Here is a 26,901-nt window from a genome sequence, read left to right as displayed (position 1 = left end):
TTTGCACAAAGACAGCTATTAGCAACAACCACCACTCCAAACTAGATTAAATGTTGATTTTGTACACTGACAATTGCAGTTTCCCTCTGGATTGTGTGGCCATTCCAAGTTCTTTTGAAATCAGTGGGACATTTATTAATAGCTGCATGTTTGGGATTAGAGAGAGTGGCTGGACCAAATGTCTTGTATTTGTCCCTAAATTTACTATTTCATTCTTTATCTTCACCAGTCACTGCATGTGGTCTTAAACACCATAAGCCTGCTTCTTTCTTTGTGATGCTGAGGCGTAGGTTGGCTACTTCTGGGATCTACAGAAACTCCTTCAGTTCCCTGGCTCACCTATCTACCCTGAAGGATGTGGTCATACAATGGTTTACAAGGGCCTTTAGCTGTTTATCTCTTTTCATGACTAATTTAAAGACAACAGAGTGAGTGCTGGCCAGCAGGCAACACTGTAAAGATAGTACTACAGCAGTGCTCAGTATCTGGCTGCTGCACTAAAGACTCACAAGGGAAAATGGGATTCTGCAGAAACCCAAGCACATTCCTGCATGAGAGTCAGTCAGTAACTACCACGAGGGCTGAAAAGAAACCCGTCCAGGAAATTCATTAGAAAAAGAGAGGGGGAAATCTAGACAGAACTACTAATACCTGGATTTGGACAACCCTACCAATTCATAATGTGGTATGGAAGCTTTTACTTTGTATGCAGGAGATTCACCTTGTCAGAGCCTGTGTACTGCCCTGGTTGGCAATTTAAAGATGTGCTAGTTTGATGAACAGAGATTTGACCTTTGCTGTTTGATGGCTGTGTGGGTCACCTCCTGCAGTTTACCACTCTGTTCTTCATCCCCAAGTCCTCTGCCTCCTTTTTCAGTGATGGATCCAAACCTCCCTCACCCTAGATGGCTTTTTCATTTCCTCCTGTACTAGAAACAGGGCGTGTCTTCTTTCACTGCAGTCCACTTCTCTAGGGAGCAGCTGTGCATTCTTCCAGTCACAGCTTCACATTCCTCCACTTTTTCTTAGTCATTCTCTCTTCTCCACTATATGTTTTCTGTAACCATTTCTTGTCCTGCAGGACTTGCCAAGATCAGTCCCTTTCTCTAAAGCTAAGACTTCTTCAATGCCTTCTAGTTAAAAACCATTGCAATGGAGCAGATATGCTTCCAATGCAGGAGGGGATTCCTAAATTAGCCCCTACTGATCCCAAATAGTGAAATCCATTGAAAAAAATGGCTGGGTACAGTTTACCTCTTGATTCATTAATGGCACTTTAGGAAAGTAAAAATCAATGTCATTAATGCAAGACTGAGAATTAATTAATAGATTTGCTGACTGCTGCCAGATTAACCTTCTAGTAATATGAGATTGGCTAATAAGAACCTGGTATGTTGCATAATTAAGTTGACCAACCCAGTAAGAGACAGAGACTATTTGTACACAGATGAAGAATTTTCATTTGGAAGTAAAAAGACAGTGTACACCATTTGCTTTACTTCAGTATAAAAATAGGAGATGAGTGATATTTTTACATGACATATTCATTCATCATTCATTTTATGGTCCACGACCAGCCAGCAAGTATAACAGTCAACATAACTTAAAATACTCCAGTACTAAATAAAATAATAATAATAATAATAATAATAATAATAATAATAATAATAATACAATTTCTATACCGCCCTTCCAAAAATGGCTCAGGGCGGTTTACACAGAGAAACAACAAACAAATAAGATTGCTTATTTAATAATAAATAATAATAATTACCAATATTACCCACCACCAGAACAGCACATGTACCTTACATAACATAAGGGTTAACCATTTGTTCCTGACGTTGCAAGCAGTGGTACAGAATTTGGCCAAATGGTGGGTAATCTCAGCATCAGAGTTGGAAAGAAGAAAATGTACATAAAAGTTGTCTGGCCTGCCTGGATAATGTAACAAAATTGGAGCAATACGAGAACATGTATCTCTATAAAATACATCATAAAGAAAAACATGCTCCACTGATTGAAGAAACAGGACTAAACATATGATTGTGTACAATTTAGAAACAATTGTTACATAAAAGGAGGAGGGCAGTGAAGTTAAGGGAGATCTTTAAATTCTAGTCAGGTTCTTAAGGGAGAAGGCAGTACTTTGAGTACCCCTGACTGCTTAGGGTTTGACAGATTGAAAACAGCACCTTGAATTGTGGCTAGAAGCACACTAGGATAGTTCACATGAATACCAATTAGCGAAGACAAATATCCTGCCAAGTTTCAGGAGCTGGGCACACTCTCATTTTTAGCTCATGTGCAAGTGAAAAACAAGGCTGGAGGTACAGTGATAGTTTGCTCAACAGCCTTTCCTCCCTCTCTCACTCAAGAGCTGGGTACGGCTGCCGGGTAGGATAGAGCCCTCATACCCAGCTGCCATTTAACAATCGCTGTTGGCAACTCCAACCTGTTTTTTTGTTCAGACGATCAAGAACTTGGGGTTGTTCACAGTTCCCAAAACTGGGTAGGACACTTGTCCTGCCCATTTGATGACTCCGGGAACTGCCTTACTGTGAGCCAATGCTACTCCTGTTCACTGGGCAAAAAGGAACCTTTGAAGTGACAGGTCTCTCCAGTTTAGCAGCACAAGAACATATGAAGCTGCCTTATGTGGAGTCAGACCATTGGTCCATCTAGTTCAGTATTGTCTACACAGTCTGGCAACGGCTTTTCAAAGGTTACAAAGGTTGCAGGAGTCTCTCTCAGCCGTATCTTGGAGATGCCAGGGAGGGAACTTGGAACCTTCTGCATGCAAGGAGGCAGGTGTTCAGCAGAATAGTAGCTGTCATCCTTCTTCCCAGCACAGTGTCTTTTCCAGTAGCTGTTTGCTGGATCTTCAAGACTGCAAAACCCTTTGGGATAGGAGATCATCTTTTCATATTTTTTTGCTATGTAAACCGTTTTGAGAACATTTGCTGAAAGGCACAATACAACATAATAATCAGCAAATATTCTTAATGCTGGTGTAATGTAAGTCTTAATTTGTAATTGGGCTGATGTCTTTGAAATTCTACCCCACCATGGGGAAATTGTGCTGGTGCAGATATGTGCAAGTTACTGCAAAGATTTCATACACAGTATGCAGACTAGAAGTCCTTAACATTCAGCATCTTGCTGGCCCATCTCAGCCCCAGCTGAGAGTTTGCAACCCACAGAAGGACTTCAAGACATCACAATGTTCTTATCACTTTTTGTTCACTAGACTTGACTCTCCATTTCCTGATGAGGTAGAGATCCATTCATACAGGGCTCAGATTCTGCTGCTGCACTGGTAGACAGAGGATTCATTACTGCTGCCTTTGGTTTCTTTACCCAGTGAATAACGGGCAGATACAACTCTTTCTTTACAATCAGGCAGATAAGAGGAGGCAAGATGACAACCAGAACAATTCCAATGGGCAGGCCTATAGCTGAAATAAAATTGAGAAAGAGACACGTTTCAGTATTTTCTAGGCTGGCTCCTCCAAATATGAATGTTTCAGAGTATATAAGCAGCTTTTCATTTGAAACAGATTACAGGGAACTTGCAAGAGACATAACGTTATAGACATTTTCATTTTAAAATTACTACTTGAATTTGGAAGCTAACTTTCAAACCATATTGTCTAAAATTATCATCTTGTGGTAGCAAGCATGAATTGTCCCCTCTGCTAAGCAGGGTCCACCCTAATTTGCACTTAAATGGGAAACATGTATGAGCACTGTTAAGATATTCCCCATAGTGGGTGTGGCAGTGTTGAGAAGAGCATCTCCATGCACAAGGTTCCAAGTCTCCTCCCTGGCATCTTGAAGATAGGGCTGAGAGAGACTCCTGCCTGTAACCTTAGAGAAGCCGCTGCCAGTTTGTATAGACAATACTGAGCTAGGTGGACCAATGGTCTCAATCGGTATAAGGCAGCTTTCTATGTTTTTGGCAACTGTTTTCATAGTTGGTTAACTTCAGTCTCTGGTTCATTGATTCATAATATTTTTTTGTAAATTAATCCATCAGTATACTTGGCATGCATGGCTACCATTTATATTCATAATGATTCCTCCTGGTAACCTTTCTATACTTATTTACATTTATATCCTGCTCTTCCTCCAAGGAAGCCCAGAGTGGTGTACATGGTTATGTTTATCTTTACAACAACCCTGTGAGGTAGGTTAGGCTGGGGCTATTTAGTTTAGAAAAAGGTGACTGCGAGGACACATGACAGAAGTCTATAAAATCATGCATGGTGTGGTGAAAGTGGATAGAGAGAAATTCTCCCTCTCACATAACACTAGAACCAGAGGTCACCCCATGAAATTGATTGCCAAGAAATCTAGGACCAACATCTGGTGGGCCACCGATGTGAAACAGGATGTTGGACTAGATGGGCCTTGGGCCTGATCTAGCAGGGCTGTTCTTATGACAAGTGGCTGGCCCAGAGTCACGCAGTGAGCTTCATAGTTGAACTGGGATTTGAACTTGGTCTTCCCGGTTCTAGTCCAACACTCTAACCGCTATGCCATGCTGGCTCTTGATTTTGGATTATTTAAGAGATGTAATATCCCATTTTGTAGGTAGTATCAATACTTTCAAAGAGAAATTACCATTATTGTGATTCTTTGTTGTACATAATTAGGTCCACATTATGTATTCTAGGGATTATAGCCCACTTATAGCAATAGCAATAGCACTTACATTTATATACCGCTTTAGAGCCGGAGCTCTCTAAGCTGTTTACAATGATTTAGCATATTGCCCCCAACATTCTGGGTACTCATTTTACCGACCTCGGAAGGATGGAAGGCTGAGTCAACCTTGAGCCCCTGGTCAGGATCGAACTTGCAACCTTCTGGTTACAGGGCGGCAGTTTTACCACTGCGCCACCAGGGGCTCTTTATGTACTCTAGGGATATGTCAAACATTGGCACATTCCTTACATCAGTGATCCGATCATGTTTAAAAGTGAGAAACAGAGGGACACTTTTAGAATGCAAAAGAAAAATAAAATGGCTAATTGATTGAGTGCCATCAAGTCAGTGTCCTCTTAGTGACCACACAGCAACCAAAATGGCTAATAGCCATGGATAATTAACCCTGCATAACTAACCCTTTTTCTCTCCCCACCCCCACCAATAGGTTAATGTCTGTGATGTGGTCTACACATATCTGAAGTGCCACACATTGTCCATCCCATCCATGGTCTAAAGCAAAGAATGCACATAATGTGAACAATACAGAACAAAAAGTTCCAGATGGCCCATGCAATTAAGCCAAGCCCCTTTCTAGAGGCAGGTTTAATATGCAATTATAATTTCAAGTAAATCCACCCCGACTTAGGATGTGGTCTGTTAAAAACCACCACCACCCCACTAGGATGCTAGGTACTGACCCAGAGAGGAAGGTGTCTGGGGAGCTTGACTGGCTGAGGTCAGAGTTTTGGGGTGAGCACGGGGCAAAGCCGTGGGGCTGCTTGGGAGAGAAGACTCTGTGTGTGAGAGCAAGTGAGTGACAGGCGGGCAGACTGCTTGTGGGCTGGCTAGCTGGTAGGTATTCACTCAGTGGTAGCTGGTGATGTGTACCTTGCCTGGGGATTGGAGAGCAGGACACATTATACTTTGAAACTGCAGAACTTGTGTGTATCGTCTGCCCCTGCTCACCTTTTTGAGGAGCAGACTCCTGCCCTTGTCCCGCCAAACAGCTGGTCATAGCACAGCTGGCATGCACACTAACAGACACTAGGGATGTGCATGAACTGGTTCAGAGGTCCGGCATTCAGCAGGGGGTTACCTTTAAGGAGCAGGGAGGGTTCCCTTATTCCCCCTGCCAACACTGTCTCTAAAATCGCTGGCGTGGGGCAGCAGCATACCTTCTTGCTGCCCTGGCCAGAGACATGCACTGGCCACTTCCGGTACAACGCTGACTAGGGCGGCAAAGAAGTATACTGCCACCCCACGCCAGCGATTTTAGAGACAGCACAGGCAGGGGAAATGTGGCGGGGGGGCCACCCTCCCTGTTTCTTAAAGAGGTAACACCCCCCCCCCGCCACCGAACCGGCCAAATGCCGGTTCGTGCACATCCCTAACAGATACCATGGCTGCACACCACTCAGCGGTTTGGCAGTATGAGGGTGGGGTGCCTGCTCCTCAAAAAGGTGAGCAGTGGGGGCAGGCAAGGCACACTTTCAGAGTTTTGAAATGTCAAGGTATAATGTGTCCTGCTCTCCACTAACTAGGCAAGGTATGTACCAAGAGACCATCCCTCCCCCCGCCCGCCCACTTGGCCTGTGTCTGCACACAGCAATTCAATTCTGGATCTGCTGCTGCTTATCTTATGTTTTAGTGCTACTGCCAGATAAACATGCAGATAGAGAGAGGTGAAAGATTTACAGAAGAGCAGACTACTTTTCCCTGTCCTCAAATACTTACCAAAAGTTTTAGAAGACGTTTGGGATGGAGTAGATGGGCGCATTGTTATTTCAGAGTGAGGAGATTTCTGGGATGGAACAGATGAAGACAGTGTAGACCAAGATGAACTAGGACCTGGAAAGTGAGATGAAAGAGAGCTGGTACTCGGTATTCTACACTCACCTTCACAAGTTTTATGTACTACTGAAGTGCTTTATGGACAGGTATTTGTTTGCATAGGTGGAGAGCCAATAGGAGCATATTGCCCTTACCTACTGGGGTCACCATCAGTGAAAGTGAGGACACCCAAGATCCGAGGCATGTGTACATGTATAGGTATTATCCCAACCACAGTGGTTTCCCTAAGAGCAGCAACTGAAGGAATGCTTTCCGGTATCCAGTTGCAGCGAAAAAGTAGATCCGCCTCCAGAGTAGCTTGCTTTATTCACTTCATTTCTACCCATTCAGAAGAGATTTTATAGTGCAGCAGCAGGTTGTCCATGATCATACTGTGCTGAAGTTTATTTAAGTAGTTGTCTGCATCCATGCAGTCAAGCGTTTACAGTGTAATGCACCCCCCCCCCCATTCTCCATCTTGCCTACTGGAGCCCTACACCTTGGTGTCACCTGTACATTTCTATAGGGCAAAGTCTGGAACAGACAGTGCATTCTCCCTCCAGCTGAAAGTGGCAGCCCAAATTTTAGCTTCTGGATATCCAGAGCCTGCTCCCATGTTAATAACCCTAGTTTGGGCTCTGTTTCACAGCCAGATCAGAATGCAGTGGTGGAATTTGACAAGGAGACTGAATGCGGGAAATGGATTGTTAAAGTGTAGATGAAACCCAAGCTCCTATTATATCCACGCACTAGAATCTGCCACCCTTTCAAGAACCAACCACAGAATTCAGCCATACTTCAGGTTGTCTATTGACCTTAGTTTCTTGGGTGATCTGGGACAAACAGAGCATTTTGCCAAGTCTTATGGTTGGCCAAATGCTCAGAGAAAGTCAGAATGCCTGCAAAGGACCACTACTGTTGCAAGCTAGTTGGCATCCAATTCTAGTAACACAACTGTGGTCTAATGGTCATTAATGCTCAGTAAGTCAGCATGTTTATAGTCTAGGTGCATGGACATAGCACTGGTGCTTGATCGGTTGTCATGGGTATGAAGGAGCGTTTGTGCTTAGTGTTGTGAATTCCCCATTCTTCCCCGTCACAAGCCTTTTCTTTTGCACCATTTTGAACTGCTGCACCACACAAGATGCAGTACACCTTGCAATGTTGCATTCAGTCCTATTCAACTTTTGCTCTGTGTAGCGATGAACAGGATCAGGCTGTGAACAAACAATTCCCTTTGTAGAAAAGTATGCACCCGGGATGTGCATGGAACCAGTTCGATTGGTGGGTGGTTCTGCCAGTTCGACAGCAGTGTGTGTGTGTTTGTGGGGGGGGGGCACATCTTTAAGAGCAGGGGAGGGTGCACTTACTCCTCTCGCTGCATTTCCCCTGCTGGCACTCCATTTCGTTAAAGCCCCTTGGGGCGGCAATGTACCTCCCTGACGCTGCGTCTCCCAGAAGACGCACCTGTGCCCACCCGCAACATGCACGCGCCGGTGCCCAGCGCACGCAGGCACGTCTGATACTTCCGGTTACTTCCGGGAGACGCGGCAACAGGGTGGCAGGGAGGTATGCTGCTGCCCTAAAGGGCTTTAACAAAATGGAGCAACAGTGGGGGAAATGGGGCAGGAAGGGGGTAAGTGCACCCACCCCTCGCCGTCAAACCACACTCGCTTGGTTCCATGCACATCCCTAGTATGCACCCCTGTCAACAACCCGTATAGTTGAACAATACCTCAAAAGGTACCAGGGGAAGAGGTTTAACGTACCCTGTGGAATTATAGTTACTTGAGCCAAGCATGTTCCATCCAGGGGTTTCTCAATTCTGATGTCGAATTCATTTTTCTCTCTTAGGTTCCACATGGTCAAGTTTTGGCTTGTAAGAGATAACCATGTATCATTACTTATATTCCTAACACTCCCATTAGCCAAATGATAATCTATACATTTATCTTTTTGGCACATGTTCACCACTATCTGTCTTGTATCAACTGGAAGAATGAAAGATGTGTTGCCACCTTCATATACTTTCAGAGGATCCATATCAGGACATCCTGTCAAAACAAAAAGGTTCACATGGATAAGAGGACGGACTTAGCATTATAGACATGATAAACTACTCAACCAGAATTCTGCTGCCAAGGTCAACCAAGGTAGTAGGTAGAGAGACAGACTAGAATGTGGGAGACCCAGATTTAATCTATACTCTGCCATTAAGCCCTTGGGCCAGACATTCCCTCTCAGCCTAACCTATCTCACAGTGTTTTGTCATGGTAAAATGCATATGCATTTCTTGAAAGAAGATGGGATAAAAAATGTAATGAGTTAGGAAGCAAGTTGTTAGAATGCAAGAGCAGCAATGCAGAAGATAGTAATGTACCAAATGTGGGACGAGGAATAGGAAGCCAGACGAAAGCAGTTAGCAGGGTAGAGAAACAGTACAGACCTGTTTATCAGCTGAATCAAAGGAGATACAAGGCAGAATCAGGGCTGAAAAAGACTTAGAACAGAAAGCAGCCCCATTCCCATCTGCTTGCATATGCTTTAGCTTCTGTTGATCTTGTCTTTGACCCCAAGCTCTCTAAATAGGAGTGAGGGGCTATCAACATATTCCTCTTCCCAATTTTTAATATTCCTTCTCCAGTTTGCTGAATATTGCTTTTAACTGGGGCCACCTATGCAGTCTCACTGAGAGCAGGCTGTGTTGAGGGGCAGTGGGGAGCTGTGTCCCCTCCTCCAGTGCCACCTTCTGGGAGCCTACAACACCCCTCTAGACCAAGCATACTAGCTCTACCAGTATGACCTATGGCTAACAACTAGGCCACCACTTGGATGGCTTTAAGAAGGGCTTAGATAAATTCAGGGAGGGCAAGTCTATCAATGGCTACTAGTCTACTGGCTGTGGGCCACCTCCAGCCTCAGAGGCAAGATGCCTCTAATCCCAGTTGCAGGGGAACAGCAGCAAGAGAGAGGGTATGCCCTCACCTCTTGCCTGTGGGATTCTCAGGGGTATCTGGTGGGCCACTGTGTGAAACAGGATGCTGGACTAGATAAGCCTTGGGCCTGATCCAGTAGGGCTGTCCTTATGTTCACCTGCCCCACCCCACTCTTGACCAGAGGCTCTTCTCAGTGTGCCATTTCTGCCACTGTAATGTGGATCAGCCACACCTCTCTGCCCCTTGGTTGCAGCATTTGCTGGTGTCACTTCAAAGCTACTGCACCCTTTCAGACACTGCTGCCCATTGTCTTCTCCCCATGGCTAAGCTAAACCAAACTGCAACAAGAATGTGGGCTTCTAACCCATTGCAGCTGGCAGGGCATCACCTCTCAACTGGCCAGGGAACATGACCATCAATGCTGCCTGTGCTTTCTTCCTTTTTGTTGTTGCAAAGACATCTAATCCACTGTATGCAGAATGGAAAAGGGAAATAGAAGTACAAGTCATTCTGGTAGGAACAACATTTTTATTCCCCCCCACCCCACCCTTTTCAGTCACCCTAAATTGTTTCCAGTGCCTAGATTATTATGACTCCAAGAAAAAAATAAATCAACACCTCTTTGATTCACTTTCAGAATGTGCCTCCCACGATATGAAACACTTGCCCTTAAGATTTTCTGGGCAGGTCTGCTTAGAGTTCTCACTATGAAAGAATAGCTGTGATGTGAAGCAAACCCTTTTTTGTTATTGCCCTAAAGTAGCAGAACATCTGCTCTGACCTGAGGAGATGCAGCAATGCATATCCCATATGGCCAGCAGGAATGCAATGGTGGTTAAAAAAAAAAGTCTAGGAAGCATGAAAGTAGAACTAAGACTACCAGAGGAATTGTATTGGTTAATGCTGCTGCTGCAGTGTAGAAATGTTGTAATGCCATGGCCAGTTTTGTATTGTATTGGTGTGTGTATTGTGTGGTTTTATGATTTTCCAGTTGTATTATGTTTCTATGAAGTTTCAGACTGCCTTGAGTATTGGGGAAGGGAGCACATGAGATGCATAAATGCTTTGTGGACAAAGTTATTTAAAATGATTATTTGAACCGAGATACTATTTTTCAAACTTCACTTTCTAAAGTTAGGTTTACTTACATGATGAAATAAGGTGCTGAGATTAGTGCCAAACAAAATGCTTTAACCTTGTTTATATATTTTTATTACAATGAAACCAGCCATTATGTTTGACTTTAAGATACAAGATAAAAATTAAGGAAACTTTCACAATAATAATCATTCCAAAGCTGCACAACATTGGTCCTTCTGCAGATGTTGGGAACACAACTCCCATAATCCCTGGCTATTGACCACTGTGTGTGGTGATGATGGGAGTTGTGGTCCAACAACACCTGTAGGAAACGAAGTTGTTTGTGCAAAGTTGTGCAGCCCCGTACTAAATGTTTGTGTATTCATAGTTTCATTATATCCAATGTTCTCAATCAGTATGTGTGTTAAACAGTACAAGTGACCCAACCTTGTCTCAATTTTATGTACCCTAGGATTCGGATTGTGAACTACATCCTGTATGGTTTTATAAAGCTTACATTTGTCATAAATTTGTAAAAAGACCAGATTGGTACAACTGCTTTCATAGTTATGTTAACTGCACTCTTATGATTCACAGCCTATGTGAAGGAAGGATCTAGGCTGTACTGATTCTTTTTACCTAAATTTCCTCTTGGCAGATCAGAACGATCCTAGATCCTATAATGTGGCTAAGATCTGCCTTATAGCTAAGCAAAATTCATTTAGAGCTCATTAAGTACTAAATATTCTATGAGATTTAACACCACTCTGTATTAATTACATAATTTTTCTGTCTTGCTACCTTTATACTCAGTGTCATTCTGTTATTAGTGTTTGACATATATATATAGTTTTATGTTCACAGTTTTAATTTCTAGCTTCTTCTACTTGTTATACTAAGGAATTTTATAAAGACTTTTTATTATTTTGTAGGAATAGATTGTTTGAACCGTTTTTGTTTATTTTGCTGTTGTGCTGGTCAAAGACTGAAATAAAGACCAGGAGGCGATTCTCACAATCAGTGAAAAGTGCCGCAAGGAGGTTTGTGGGGAGAGCAGGCTTAGCCTGCTCTCCCTGCAGACAATCAAGCCTGCAGCCCTGGGTGGCTGGATCAGTTGCCCACACAACTGCCAGCTCCGTCAGAGCCGGCGGGGGCTGCGGGAATCGTGCAGCCCCTGGAAGTTCCAGGATGCCCCATGCAAGCGCACAGGGCATCCTGGAGAGACCCCCCCCCCCCGCCAAGCCCGGGAGTCTACTCGTGTGTTGCCACACGACATGGCAACACACAAGGTTAAGCTCTGTTAACCTCGTCTTAGGGGAGGGGTATTTAAGGTGGTTAGCTGCCGGGAGCCACACAGCTCCCGTTGCAGGACACTATCACCTGAAAGCGGGCTAGGCTCCCTTAGAATCACCTCTATGTCTATGTAAAGGAAGGGGCCTTTGTTCAGCCCCCAAACTCATTCATGTTTAATATCAGAACTTGCCTCAATTCTAAAAGTTATTTCTGGCCTGACTTTACTGTTCCTTTGTTTCTTGACTCTCACTAGCCTGTGATCTCTGTATGTCTCCCTAGGCCAGAACAGCCTCAAAGTATTCTTAAGTATGGGAACATCAAGCAAATGATTGCTCCTGTTGTTTGAAAACCTGTTTCTATCAAGGGGAGACATTAAGCTTTTGAAATAAATGTCAATCAGATCCTAGTATGTCTTGCCTATCTCCAAGAGGTATATTGTAATTACTACCCGAGATGCTAAATTTGCAAGCATTTCCCTATAAAGGAAACAGCCAGCTTGTGTGTGTAGTTAGGAGGATGGCAGTCAGTCATCTGAGGGGCTCTTAAGGTTATTGTCAGTGTTCCCTCTAACTGGGATTCCCAGATGTTGTTGACTACAACTCCCATAATCCCAAGCAAAAGTCATTGAAACTGGGGATTCTGGGAGTTCTGATCAGCAACATTTGGGAATCTCTGTTAGAGGGAACACTAGTTGCCATTTCCAGAATGTTACTTTTGTGTTAGTTTAGCTTTGATGCCAACTTAAGACCTAAGATCCACTGAGCCTCCTATTTAATGCCAGACAGGAAGAAAGGTATCTCACTTGTGCATTTTAACCATTTTGCTTTGTATGCACACGTGGGCCACTTCCAGTATTATGCTGACTGAGGTGGCAAGAAGGTATACAGCTGCCCCGCGCCAGCAGCTTTTGAAGAAGCGCCAAAGGGGAAAGCATGGAGGGGAGTTAAGAGCCGCCCGCCTCCTGGGTGTGAAGGGAACTGGTTTTGTGCACAGCTCTACTTTTCAGTAGGGCACTCTTAGATGGTATCTGTTGTTTTTACTGCTGCTGTTTGGTTGTTGTTTACATGGTAAATTATTTTATTGAGCATTAGGAAATAAGCCCTGTTGAACACAGTGGGCCTTATTACTTTACATAATTACGTATTATGTAAAGTATTTGGCTGCCAGAAAGCTCTGTGTGTGGTAAAGGATAATTTACCACTGATGGAGGTGAAACCTAAAGTTATCTTTCCTCTTAACCCTAATGCATAGTGGGGTGGCTATACAAAGTCCTCAATTCTAGTGTTTCAATTATGAAATGAGAGATGCTAGGGCAAGTCTGGACAATACTTGTTTAAACAAGTATAGTGGAGCCATTTGGATGAACATTCTCCATATAATAAGGGTTGTACAGGAAGGAAGTCAGGACATCACAACAGTTACACACTTAGTGCACCCCCTTCCTAGTTTTGTTGGAAGGGATGGTATAATGCAGGGCACACTCTGCACCCCCTTCTCCCTGTAGGAATCTACTACAGTAAGCAAGCTTGGGTTAAGAACAGGATATTACAGCTCAGCTCTACCTAGTAAGACTGCCAATTTTTAATTCGTGAAACAGTCACTGTGCTTGTAAAAACTCTGTAGCAAGCAGAAATCCATCAGCTACAACTTTTACTACATTTTTTAGTTGTTTTATTTTACATTTTATATCCTGCTCTTCCTCCAAGGAGCCCAGAGCAGTGCACTACATACTTGAGTTTCTCCTCCCAACACCCCTGTGAAGTAGGTTAGGCTGAGAGAGAAGTGACTGGCCCAGAGTCACCCAGCTAGTTTCATGGCTGAGTGGGGATTTGAACTCGGGTCTCCCGGTCCTAGCCGACCACTCTAGCCACTACACCATGGAGATGCAGCAAGAGGCAATGTCTTTCTTAGTGAAAAAAGAATGCTTTCCAGAAAAGAAAAAGAGCTTAAGGTCTCCGAAATGCACCTTCTATTCCCACACCCCTCTTACCTTCTCTTTTGACCGTTCTGGGTGCCGAAGAAACAGCAGAGACGAGCAAAAGTCCCACGAAACATAAAGCAAAGAGAGTTTTCATGTTAACGTGCAGGCCTACACTTCTTAACAGCAGGGAAGAGGAGATTATATCTGTGTTTTGCGGTTGAGGTTTCTCTCCCCGTTATACTAGCCTAGGAACGGGGAGTGAAAACATTATGACTCCTTCTCAGCCGGTCTCAGCAAGAACAGTAACTTCGCCGCAACTTTCTTATACTTGACGTTACCTCATTTCCTGTGTATCTGAGCATGCTCAAAAGCATTGGAGCATGCTCAGTATGGTCAAATGAAGCTCCTTTCTGTTTTCTGCCCACAACTCCAATGGAGTTTTCATAGCTTCTAGACATATCGAAGAAAGGAAATCCTAGGAGGCGTTGTCAAAGGTGAGAACGTGTTACGACACCCGCCCGGAGGGTGAGTGACAGGCAGGGGGCGGGCCCGTTTCGAGCCCTGGATCGTGTGATCCGCGGTCGTCCAATGAATGCTTGAACAGGGCTGACTGCAGTTATCGGAAGTGCTGGCTGCCATGGTTACGGCACGAGCGGCTAGATCAAGGGGATGAATGACATGCTGGGTCGGGACTTCTTCTGACCCGCTTTCGGCCGGCGCTGTAACCGTGATCTATGCCTTTATTTTTAACTTCCGAAAGTAGCTAACGTCTCCCCCAGTCAAGGGTTCAAGCCCTGCTGGGGGAAGGAGGGGGAGGATCCCCCCCCTTTTTTGTAAGGGGAATATCAGGACAAGCAACAATGGAAGCTGCAAGTGCAGCCTCACAGGGAGCAACGTGTAACAGCTATGATAGTTCAGGCAGGGCATACGGGAGATGGGGGTTCAAGCTCCATAGCAGAAAATGAGAATTAAAGCAGAACTTTAATTTTTGAATGACTGACCTGCAACAATGAAGTCAGGGGCACAAAAAGTAAGTTGCAGCTGCAGGACTAGAACGCACATTTCCTACTCCATGAAGCAACTTGCTAACTATACAGGCAGAGCATGACACATAATGGGACATCTATAGCTGTTCAGGCCAGAGAATCAAGCGTAGACACCAGGCACTTTCCAGATTACATGACCAGATTACATGATGCTAAACAGGGGTAAAATGCTTCGATTTGGCAGGATCGTATTGAAAAGGATCCCCAGAATCTCAAACGGAAAAATACAGCGACTTTTCTTCAACAGACTTGCAGTGTTGTAGCACTAAAACACAAAGATAAAATCTGAAAGAAGGCCTCGGAAATGTGAACAGCACCTTGCTATCAGTGCAGGGACTGCAGTGTCACAACACAAGAAGTACAGAAGCACACTTAGATCTGTAGTTATACTGTAGTAGGGGTTAATTTGGAAAGCGGCAGGGGCATGGGGGAGATTGTGTAGAAGCCATAGTCTTGTGGAACAGAACAGTTATAGCATACAGCTGGTCCTGCAGTCAAATCCAAGACCTAGATAGGAAGAGAGCTAATTGGGGGGATGCTGCATGGACCACTTACATCATTGAGCTGATTGCCTGGCTCTCTCATGCATCAAGATGCCTGTCTCTGTGCCTTGGCCCCTTCATCCCATCCAGCTATGTCTCCACCATGTTCATTTGGTTGATTGCTGTTTATTATCTCAGTAGAGGGTGGGTAGCAGGGGCATAGCTAGGGGAAATGAGGTCCGTGTTCACCCCTCTCACTGGCCCCTTGGAGTGCGGGAGATAATGAAGAAAATAGGGAAGGGTGGAGTTGGGGCCCCCAGTTTATTTGAACCCATGCGCTCAATTATAGCGAGACCCCTAGTGGGTAGCATCCAGAGTAAAAGTTGTGTGAATGGAACACTCCCATCCAGCAATCCCCTCTTCCTCTGCAGCCCTCTGAATCTGCTCCTGATGGTTGGGGGACTTTCAGGAACAGATTTGGTGAGAGGACATGGGGGGACTGCAAAGGGAAGGGAGAACTGCTGGAAACTGCCCCTCTTCTGATGCATGAGTGGAAGCGTTTTCTGTTCATGCAGCTTTTACTCTAGATGCCACCTAGTACATTCTTTTAATTGGTATTTTACCAATAAATAATGAGTAGGTGACAATTCTTGAAGCCTTTATTAGAGAATTGTGACTGTCTCTCAACCCACCTGAAATTTGGATATAACAACAGACTGTCTTTCAGGATTGCCATGAGTTACTTTCTCTCAGCGCCCATTGTGCACACACACGCACACATGTATGCATGCACATAAATATATCTCTCCCCCCCCACCCCCCGAGGGAGAAAAGCAGCTTGGGAAGGTGATTTTGGAGGGGGGAATTGTCGGAGGGAAAATCTATCCCAGTACAACAGTCTTTAGCCTTAGATTGCAATCTTCATAAATGAATGTTATCAAAAGGAACAAAAATCCTCATGAAGGAGTGAGGGAGCTACACACAATGGAGTGCATGCAGTGCATGCAGATAATACACACAATGGAGAGCATACACACTACAGCATGTGTGTCATTAAGACCTTTCTGTTTCATCAGGCATTGCCTGGTCTGTCTGTTTGCTGTTTTGTTACTGCTGCATTACTACACTGTTTTTATTATTGTTTTTATGCTGACATACTTAAATTTTGTTAAGTAGCAGTCATAGGGTGGCTTGATTCAGATTGGGACCATAATATTCAGGAAAGGGTATTCAAGTCTTTGCTCAAACTGTGTTCTCAGTCTGGATCAGGTTGTCCCATGGCTATTATTTATCTTCAGAAGAAAGCACCAACTAGGCCTTTCTATCGGCAATCCAATCGGAAAACCGCAAAAAAGAGGAAAGAAAAAAAGGGGGGGGGGAGGACATCCAGTGACATATTAACATAATCTCAAGGCCTTTGTCTTGTCTCCTTTTCCCAGGTTGATGTGCTGCCCTGAGAACCTGTCCAAGTACCTAACACTGCACTGGGTCTTATATGCTGTCTTTTCACATAATCTAATGAAGAACAAGATGAAAGAAGTCTGGTCTCAATTTCCTAATCAGACACCAAGCACTGTAAAGACTGGAGTTAAAATGCCCATCTCACCCATGAGTCTCAGCTGCCACTTATGGATGGATCCAGGATTGTTGAACTCAGGCTGAACCTGGGGAGCAGCTCCATTTTTCCCAATGGATATTCTGGATTTATCAAATATTCTTACCTGGAGAATCTGCAGATCAACAACATCTTTCAAGAAACAAGATATTTTAGTATGGACTGGCATTTGGCACCCTGAGTTAAGCAGGTATGTGAAAGTAATTTTAGCTTGATATAATTTGCATTTTAGATATTCTATATTATAGCCCCATTCCAATATCTTCTCTATATATAATTCTCTAAGGCATACCTGTGGCAAATCCCATGTGTGGCAGCAGCCACGAGAGTTCGTGAGCAGAAGCACCTGACTGGGCAGTGGGGATTCCATATGCATAGGGAGGAGGAGCCTGTGATAGTTAAGGTCAGTTGCAATGCAACTGTTACTGGTCAGAAGATGTTCTTGATTGTAGAGGAGAGGAATCTCTCTATATAAAAGGATAGTGGGCAGGGGTTTGCAAAGAGAGGGGTTGTGAGAGAGGAAACAGCCCTTCAGGAGGAGGCTGCCACTGTGTGAACTAGATGAGAAAGCAAGATGAACAAGATCTATGAACTGAGGCAGGGAGAGAGAGAGAAAGAAAGAAAGAAGGGAGGGAAAGAAAGACAGAGGGGAAGAGCAAGTGGAGGAGAGAAAGGAGGGGAAGAGAGAAAGAAGGAAGGGTGAAGGACGGGCCCGAGCTTGTCAGTGATCTGAGAGGAATGAGCTACCATGGTGGCGGGGGCAGCAGCAAGGAAGGGCCTGGTCTGCTGCTGCTGCTCTTGTGGGGAGGATCCGGAGCGGGGTGAGTGTGCGGAAGGTCTCTAGGGTTAGGGGGCTGCAGCTTGGCCAATAGGCACCAGCAACGCTGCAACCACAACCAAGAGGGGTGAAGGGGATGGAGTAAAGGGATGGAGGAATGACCAAGAGGGATGAGGGGGATGGAAGCAACCAGATGGAGGAGGAGGAGCAGGTGTGTGGCTCAGGTGAGGGTGGAGAGATCTCTGAGGTGAGGGGGCTGTGGCAGAGGGTGAGGGGAACAATCAAGTACTAGCGTGCAGATGCTCTGCGCGGGTTAAGCTATCAATATTATTAATTCTCCTAGACGGGCCATGCATGGGGACGTGGTAGAAAGGAGGTGATTGGCTGACAGAGTTTGCAAGCAGAACCACCTGACTGGGCAGTGGGGATTCCATATGCAGGTAGGGAGAAGGAGCCTGTGAGAGGAGAAGCACCATGGTGATTGGGCAGTGGGGATTCCATATGCAGATAGGGAGGAGGAGCCTGTGGCACTGTGGTGATTGGGCAGTGTGGATTCCCTATGCAGATAAGGAGGAGGAGCCTGTGATGGTTAAGGTCAGTTGGAATGCAACTGTTACTGGTCGGAAGATGTTCTTGATTGTAAAGGAGAGGAATATATATATATACTAGTATTTTTAAGCCCGTTATTATAACGGGCGCTAGCTTTCTCTGCCGTCTTTAAGTGTTCTTAATCCTTGGGGGTTTTTTTTTAACCTTTCTGTCTCTCTCTCTCTCTCTTTCTGTTTTTTCCCCCTCCACCTGTCCCCCCCCTTTTTTTGTTGTCTCTGTTTTTGTTGTTGTTCTTCCTTATCCCTTATTTTGCCGATCCAGCCCGCGGCAATCGGGCGGAAAAAAAGCATAATTTGCAAAGTGGAAGTGTGGAGCACGCGAAAAGAGCTCCTCTCTGTGCTATGCTGCTGCCCATACTGTTGTAATGGACGTAAAGGACGCAATAGGCGTCCTTCGCGTCCATAGCGGCAGTTTGGGCAGAGGCTTAGCACAGGGAGGACCTCTGTTTGTGAGCTCCTCACTTCTTCTTTGCGGATTATGTTTTTTTTCTGCCCGATTGCCGCGGGCTGGAGTGGGTAAGGTGGGTTTGGGCAGCTGGTTGGGCGGGTGGGTGATAGGCAGGGGCGGCGCCCTTCTCATGGGCGATTTTGGCCCTTAATCTTTTTTTGGGGGGAGCGGGTAAGGTGATTTTGGGCAGCTGGGAGGGCGGGTGAGCGGGCGGGGGCGGCGGCTGTTGCGGTGGGGTACATTTGTGCCTTGGCAAGGGCCGTTTTGGGGCCGGCCTAGGGCCCTTTTGTCTTCTTGATTTCCGTCCTGGATGGCGCGGCCAGGCCTCGTTGGCGGCTTCGCCGCCACCTCGCCCGGCTTTCCCGTCCCCCGTCTCGGTCTTCCCCCGCCGCCATTGCCCCCGGCTTATTCGGGGCGGCCGCTTCTGGGCGCCTCGGCCTCGTCTCGGCCGCAGCTCATGGCCGAGGTGCCGGCTTTGCCGCCGCCTTGGCCACTTTCCCCCGCCGCCGCATACCCAGCTTTTTCGGGACGGCCGCTTCTGGCCGCCCAAGATGGCCGCCGGGTGCTGGTGGTCGTGTCTCCCTTGCTCTGTTCTGGGCATGCGCTTTGCGCATGCCCAGAACAGCCCAGGGAGGCACAGACACACGCTTGGTGTCCGTCCACGGACGGACACCAAGCCTTTTATTAGAGAGGATATATATATATCTAAAGATAGCAGGCAGGGGTCTGCAAAAAGACGGGTCGTGAAGGAGAAAAGAGCCCCTTCAGGAGAAGGAGGATGCTGTTGTGTGAATTAAATGAGGAAATAAGAGGAACAAAATCTGTTAACTCAGGGAGGGAGAGAGGGAGGGAGAGAGAGAGAAAACATGAAGGGAGGGGGAAGAAAGAGTGGGTAAGAGCGAGTGGAGGAGAGAGAAAGAGAAAAAGAAGGGAGGGGGAATAGAGACAGAAGGAAAGGCAAGTGACGGGCCTGAGCCTGTCAGCAGCATGAGGGGAATGAGCAGCCATGGCAGCACTAGCAGCAAGGAAGGGCCCAGTCAACCACTGCTGCTATTTGGGGCTACCGAGGCCATAATCAGAGGGAGGCAGGCAGGCAAGGGATGGGCCCGGGCCTGTCAGCGACCTGAAGGGAACAAGTGGCCATGGTGGTGGCAGCAGCGAGGAACGGCCCGGTCAACCACTGCTGCTGCTTCTGAAGGGAGGAGCAGGAGTGGGGCTTGGGTGAGGGTGGGGAGGTCTCTGGGGATAGGGGCTGCACTTGGCCAATAGGCAGCAGCAATGCTGCAGCCACGACCAAGAAGGGTGAGGAGGATGGAAGCAATGGGATGGAGGAGGAGGAGCAGGAGTGCAGCTCAGGTGAGGGTGGGGAGATCTCTGAGGTGAGGGGAAGCAATCAAGTACTAACACGCAGATGCTCTAGAGCGTGCAAGAGTTCCAGCATTGAAGCAGAGAGAAATAATGGCGGCGGTCAGGATGCAGAGATGGAGGGCCGGCAGGCGAAGCCCCTCTGGTCAGAAGAGGTGGGTGGACGGTTGGCGAAGCCCTGCCAACCAGGAAGAAGAGGCGGTGGTGGGGAGCAATAATGGCGGCAGTGAGGAGGTGGGCAGACAGCGGGCAAAGCCCTACCAGCCGGGAGGAGGAGGTGGGAGGCGGCGGTGGGATGGCCTGGCCCTGGCCCGCCAATGGGGAGAGCTGCGGGGGGAGAGAGAGCGAGAGCGAGCTGAGGTGGGGGGAGGGCGAGCCAGCTGCAGGGGGAGGGTGAGCGGCGGGGTCGGAGGGCGAGCCAGCGAGGTCGGAGGGGGAGCGAGCAGGCGCTGCGGGGTTGGAGGGGGAGCAAGCGAGCGGGCGCTGCGGGGGGGAACGGGCGCTGCGGGGGGGATGCCACAGGCTCAGTGCACAACTGTACAGATGCTCTGTGCGGGGTCAGCTAGTATTATATAATAGGCCTGTGCAAGTCGGAAAGAGTCGGAATTCTAGTTTTGAATTCCCAGCTCCCACTACCAGGAGACAGTGCCTCTTGGGGCAGGCAAGTGCCCAGCATAGGAGTTGGGGGCGGGGCGGCTTTTTAAAAGCCACTCAACACTGGTGCAGGAGCTGCTGGGTGGTGTGGCGAAGTATGGGTGCTTTGTGGGACGGAGAGAGCGCCGAGGGGCAACTGGGAAAGTCTCGCACGGGACAGCCAGGAGAGTAGTTCTGCTCAGAGGTTCAGCATCGCTGACGCTCCAAGCAGAACTACCATCCCCAGCCCTGCACATGGCATCCCGGCAACTCTGTGCATGATTTCCTGGCAGCTGCACACGCTTCACAGGCTGCCCTGTGGAATTCTCCCCCTGCCTCCCAAAGCACGCATACTGCTGTGCCATCCAGCCGTGCCAGTGCTGAGCAGCTTTTAAAGAGCTCCCTCCGCAACCACCACCTCCTGCACCTACCCTGGGGCACTTACTCCATGAGGCACTGCCTCGTGGTGGTGAGGGGCTGGGAATTCCAAACTGGAATTCTGACACTTTCTGACAGGCACAGACCTACTATATAATATCAGATATAAGCCCAACTAAGAGCTGGTTTGGCTGAGATGCCTACTGGCACACACAAACAGAAAGGAGTCACCAAGAGCACAGCCAGCCTGACCCCACCAGAGGACATCCCAACACATTTTACCCAAAACATTATGTTATTCTTCAAGTGGCCAAATTTGCAGATGACACTAAACTAATTAGGGTAGTGAAATTCACAACGGATTGTGAGGAGCTCCAAAAAGATCTCTCCAAACTGGGAGACTGTGACAAAACGGCAAATGTGGTTCAATCATGGGCAGAACTACCATTAGGCAAGGGGAGATAGTTGTCTGGGGGCCCCACTGCCTGGAGGGCCCCCCCAGAGACAACTCACATGACTCCCGATTGCCCCCTGCCCAGCCCCAAGGCCCCTCATCCACTTGCCCTGTTTGCCCTCTCTCCTGCTTGTCCTCCTGGCCGGCAATCTAAGCAGGGGACAAGCTGTTAGGAGCTCCTTTTCTCCACACCTCTCTGCTGATCAGCAGGTGGGCAGGGCTTCCAGGGAGGCCTCCGTGTAGGCCTCGCTGAAGCCTGAACTCGAGTAGACTGGCAGGCCCCAAGGAAGGAAGGAAGGAGGCTGGCAGCCAAAGTGGCCACCACAGTTCTCTGCAGCAGACCCTCTGCCCAGGCCAGACAGCTTAGCCTTTGCCAGGTAGAATGTGAATTCCTTTTTGTGGTTACACCCCCCTGCCATATATAGGGATCTGCTTGCCATAGGGCTTTGATATGGGGGTGGGGGGAGAGGCTGAGAAGTCTCTGAATATTTAATTTAAAACTGATTGGAAAATTTGCTGGCTTAAAAAAACTATCTAAAAAGTCCTATAAGTGGCTTGTTTCATGGCAGAAAATTACAAAAAATTCTGGAACAAATTTATTTATGTATTCATTCATTCATTCATTCATTCATTCATTTATAAATCCACTTATGTTCAAGTTGTTTTGTAACCCAGAAGGTCTGAGTGAGAACTGTGAAGCATGTGTTGTGCTTTTATTTTATTTTATTTTTCTTAGGGTAAATCTGGCCAACATGTGAATGCAACACCTCCATTTCAGAGGAGATGTATGTTAAAGGTTTTAAAAGCCCCATGTGAAAAACCTCCTGGAATCAAACTTTACTGAATTTGTTCAGAATTCTGAGAAAACATACATAGGCTCACACTGCATGGTTGAAAGTCTCCTTTGCTAATCTGCAGCGAGGGGCACATTTTAATAATTAGTGTTCCTAGTGTGTTCTAGGCATTAAAAGTAGCACAAATATATAGTATTCAAAGTATATCACTATATATTGTGAAGTGTGTGTGTATTTATTCAGTGAAATGTATTTCCAGGCAACATACTTATTTTGGAATATCAGACTTAAAAATCCTTGGGAGCTTGGGGTGTATGGTGGCCCTGGACTTTGGCGGGGGCGGGCATTTTAAAATCTCATCTCTGGGCCCACTCCAACCTTGCTACGCCCCTGGGTTCAATGTAAGCAAGTGTAAAGTGATGCACATTGGGGCAAAAAAACCCAACTTCACATATACGCTGATGGGATCTGAGCTGTCGGTAATTGACCAGGAGAGAGATCTTGGAGTCGTGGTGGACAGCTCACTGAAAGTTTCGTCTCAGTGCGCGGCAGCTGTGAAAAAGGCTAATTCCATGCTAGGAATCATTATGACGGGGACTGAAAATAAAAACGCTAATATTATAGTGCCCTTATACAAATCTATTGTAAGAAGGATAGTATATAACTGGAAAAGGTGCAGAAGAGGGCAACCAAGATGATCAGGGGCCTGGAGCACCTTCCTTATGAGGCTAGGCTACAGCATCTGAGGCTCTTTACCTTGGAAAAGAGGTAACTAAGAGGAGACATGATCAAGGTGTATAAAATGATGCATGGAATAGAGAGGGTGGACAGAGAGAAAATTTTCTCTCTCTCTCACAACACTAGAACCATGGGACCCTATGAAACTGAAGGTTGGGAAATTAAGGACTGACAAGCAGGGGCGTAACCACGGGTAGGGCAGGCAGGGCACGTGCCCTAGGCGCAGTAGAACAGGGGCGCAAAAGTGCCTGCCAACCCCGCCTCCCCTTCCTGCACAAAACAAAACTGCCACAATTTTTTTCCAAAAAAAATCCCCCCCGCCCCAAATTCGCCCCAGCCTGCCAGGGCGGGCGTTGCGCTCACTGCGCTGCCTCCATGACCCGCACCCCGGGTGGACCAGTTGCTGCTGTGCTGAATGCTCTCTGCCTATGCAACCCACCCACAAGCCCCGTGCAGGCTGAGGAACATCATCCTCCTCGTCCATGAGTCCCACTCCTCGCGAGATCTCAGGCTGGGCAGCAGGGCACTCTTCATTGGTTGGGGAACAAGCATGCATGCCGGATGAGACAGAACACATGGATGGTGGTTGCGAATGCCTGCAGCCCAGCAACAAAGTGGCCATGGTTTAGGCTGGGGGCACAATGGGGTGCCGTGGGCAAAGGAAAAGTGGTAGATCTGTTGGTGCAGGATGGGGACATTGTCTACAGGTGCCAGGTGAGCCGAGCAGCTGAGCGGGGGTCACCTTGAACCACCCCGGGAGGGATCCTTTCTGTGCGCTCCCATGGAGGGAAGGGGAGGCGAGGCTGCGAAGGAGCGGCTAAAAGAGCAGCCCATTGCTTTCATTTTGTTATATTTTGCAGCGTGGCGCCCTTTATATATGCAGCCAGGGCAGAATGCATCATAAAAGGTGACATTTATTTTACATCATTTCTTCTGTTGTCAAGAAGAAAGGGGGAGGTAGTGCACGGGTTTCCTTCCAGAGGAAGAAACTGAACTTGTCCCCATTTACATGGCTATGAAATGGGAAGGAGGAGGAAGAGGCAAGTGATTCCCAGGAAGGAAACCTGTGCCTGCACTCCCTCGGGCGCAGCGCTCCCATTGGCTGGTTGCGCGTGTTGGGCAGGCAGGCGGGCAGAGGGAAGAGGTAGCAGAGAAGGAAACAATGTTTGTGTGGAACGGGGAGGGGGTTGGATATTGAAAAGCTGGCGGGAAGAGGCTCATCTCTGTTGAGGGGAGGAGCAGCAGCCGCCACCACTGGGATCCACGGAGTTGTCCTGCTTGGGACAGGAGAAGGGAAGAGGCAGGGGGCTGGGCGGGGGGAGAAGAAGCGCCCATTAAAAAGCGGTGGTGGGGAATGAGGCGGAGGAAGAAGCTTCCTAAGGCACACAATTTCCTAAAGAAAGGCAGAATCATCTCTACAAGGTTCTCTCTAGGCCATATCTTTGGAATTATGCTTTGGGGTGGGGGGCAGGAAAGCCAACAAAAGAGCAGCCCATTGCTTTCATTTTGCTATGTTTTGCAGCGTGGCGCCCTTTATATGTGCAGCCCGGGCAGAATGCATCATAAAAGGTGATATTTTACATCATTTTCTCCATTGTCAAGAAGAAAAGGAGGGGGAGGGAGCACAGGGGTTTCCTTCCAGAGCAAGAAACTGAACTTGTCCCGTTTACCTAGCTAAGAAGTGGGAGGGAGGAGGAAGAGCGATTCCCAAGAAGGAAACCTGTGCGCCCCCTCCCCCTTTCTCCTTGCCAACGGCCGGGCTTTCTTGGGCGCGTCTTCTCTCCCCAGTCTCGCCTTCACTTCCCACCGCTCCCCCACCCCCAACACTGAATACTGGCATGATTATTTGAGATACCCCTTCCTCCGACCCTGCGATGAGAGAATGTCAGGGCTGGAAGGGACTGTGGACTTGCACACAACTTTGCTGCTGCTGCTGGCTGGGCAATCTGGGCAATAAAAATTGAAGTGGTTGTTTGAGGAAGCCCTCAGGGCTGCTGAAAGCAGTGGGACAGATCAGCTATTGGTCTGAAAAAATATAGGAAGTGGAATGGAAGAGGAACAGAGGAAGCATATGATCCTCTTCCCCCACCCTTCCCCGTCGCATTGTTCCTCTCCCCTCCCCGTTATACCAGCTCTCTTCTCTCCTCTTCTCCTTTCACATATCAATATGTGTCTTTAAAATTGCATTTTAAGTAGTGCTGTGGCCAGATTCATTTGTAACTTTGTTGAACTACAAAATTCTTTCTGTTTCAAATCCTCTAGTGCTCCTATTACATTACAATCCAATACATGCTTAATAGTACAACATGCCATTTTGAAAGAGGGTTTTAAAAAGTTTTGATGGTATTCAGTAGTTGTCAGCTTGCCCATTCCAAAGCTGTTATGACCAGCAGTAGACTTTGGGCTGGTTCAGGAGCCTGGCAGAGGAGCACCCAGCTAGGATTCAAAAACCATGTCCATTCCCAATAATGGATTATGCAGGCAGCGAAAGAGCCAGCTGAAGGATGGGTAAGTGATTATGTGTGGGGAACAATTCTATAATTTATAACAAAGCAATCCTTTTGAGAAAATACTGATAGAACAGACTACAATCTGATAGTCTGTTTGTATCTAAGGAGAGGAGAGCTGGTCTGGTGGTAGCAAGCATGAGCAGGGTCCACCCTGGTTGCATATGAAGAGGAGACTAGAAGTGTGAGCACTGTAAGATATCCCCCTTAGGGGATGGAGCCACTCTGGGAAGAACATCCAGGTTTCAAGTTCCCTCCATGGCTTCTCCAAGATAGGGCTGAGAGAGATTCCTGCCTGTAACCTTGGAGAAGCCGCTGCCAGTCTGTGAAGACAATACTGAGCTAGGTGGACCAATGGTCTGACTCAGTATATGGCAGCTTCCTATGGTCCTATGTACCAAGAAGACCTGTAATACTCTTCTAGTGCTGAAGACAGGAATTTGATAGTAGATGATGACCCTTGAGGTGCATATCTGGAAACAGCTATCTTGAAATTGGTTCTGACTTGGAGCCCATTCCAAAGTTTTTGGGATGCAGCTTGACAGTTTGGGTGCTGTTCCAGGCTGTTTCAGGCCATTGTGCTGTTCCGGTCAATTTTTGTCACTGAAGAGCTTCATAAATGTACCAGATTGGAAATGTTTCAGTGCTGCAGTATTCTTTCCCAATGTCTGCAGTCCATTCCACTGTTTTTGAGATGCAGCTTGACAGTTTGGGTGCCATTCTGGGTTGTTTCAGGCGGTTGCACCATTCCACCAAGCTGTACTTGTTTAATTCAAAGTGCTCGTTTATTAGTAAAGAATCTTTCAAGCGGCATTGCTTAATGCTCTGCACCAACAGCAAGGAGGTCAAGTTTCTGTATTGATGCAAAAATCATGGCTGTCAAAACCCTTTGGCTAGGAATAAGAAGAAACCCCTTTTGTATGCAGTACCAAAAGAGTGGGGGGGGGAAGCATCCCCTTTTCCAAAAAGGAGTTTCAGGCTTTTTGCAAAAGTGTTTGGCTGTTCATGTACATTGCCCTTAATGTACATGAACAGCCTTCATGGGTCAAGGCATACTCTGTGACCTTGCTCTGTTGAGAAGAAACTGAAAAAACTGACTTTGATCACATCATAGACCAATTTGCATCAGTGAAAGCAAGGAAGGTGCAGTTATAATGTTCACATAGTGCCATAATTTGTTTATTAAAAGATTAACGAGCTTGACTTGTATTTTTGAGCTGATATTATGGTAAAGTTATCTGAAAGATGTGTGTCAGATGTTTTTTTGGGGGGGGCGCAATTT

At 46.9% G+C, this 26,901-nt stretch overlaps 2 protein-coding genes across 11 annotated transcripts in view; one reads left to right on the top strand and one right to left on the bottom strand.

Annotated features, from left to right (window-relative positions):
- The window catches only part of LOC128345412 (C-type lectin domain family 2 member D-like), a 55,513-nt gene that overhangs the window by 15,830 nt on the left and 12,782 nt on the right, over window positions 1-26,901 (top strand). For 6 of the 10 annotated variants that reach the window (XM_053297300.1, XM_053297298.1, XM_053297292.1 and 3 more), the window contains exon 2: window positions 16,741-17,106. In XM_053297300.1, coding sequence (XP_053153275.1) covers window positions 16,991-17,106 — 116 coding nt within the window. In that variant the 5' untranslated portion in view covers window positions 16,741-16,990. Of the gene's footprint in view, window positions 1-14,382; window positions 14,501-14,577; window positions 14,804-16,740; window positions 17,107-21,853; window positions 21,958-25,436; window positions 25,621-26,901 lie in introns of those variants that run through there. The other 4 variants (XM_053297296.1, XM_053297295.1, XM_053297303.1 and 1 more) reach the window with 4 other exon arrangements.
- On the bottom strand, window positions 1,476-14,660 carry LOC128345414 (uncharacterized). Its single transcript, XM_053297304.1, has 4 exons — window positions 13,843-14,660; window positions 8,313-8,597; window positions 6,448-6,561; window positions 1,476-3,458 (listed from the first exon to the last, which is right to left on the bottom strand). Exons 1-4 carry the CDS (start codon window positions 13,925-13,927, stop codon window positions 3,247-3,249), a joined length of 696 nt encoding a protein of 231 aa, XP_053153279.1. The 5' UTR covers window positions 13,928-14,660; the 3' UTR covers window positions 1,476-3,246.

This window comes from Hemicordylus capensis, chromosome 2 (genome assembly GCF_027244095.1).
Source record: "Hemicordylus capensis ecotype Gifberg chromosome 2, rHemCap1.1.pri, whole genome shotgun sequence".
In the NCBI taxonomy this organism is placed as follows: Eukaryota; Metazoa; Chordata; class Lepidosauria; order Squamata; family Cordylidae; genus Hemicordylus; species Hemicordylus capensis.
The sequence above is the reverse complement of the archived record's forward strand: the minus strand, read 5'-3'. Positions and strand labels throughout refer to the sequence as shown.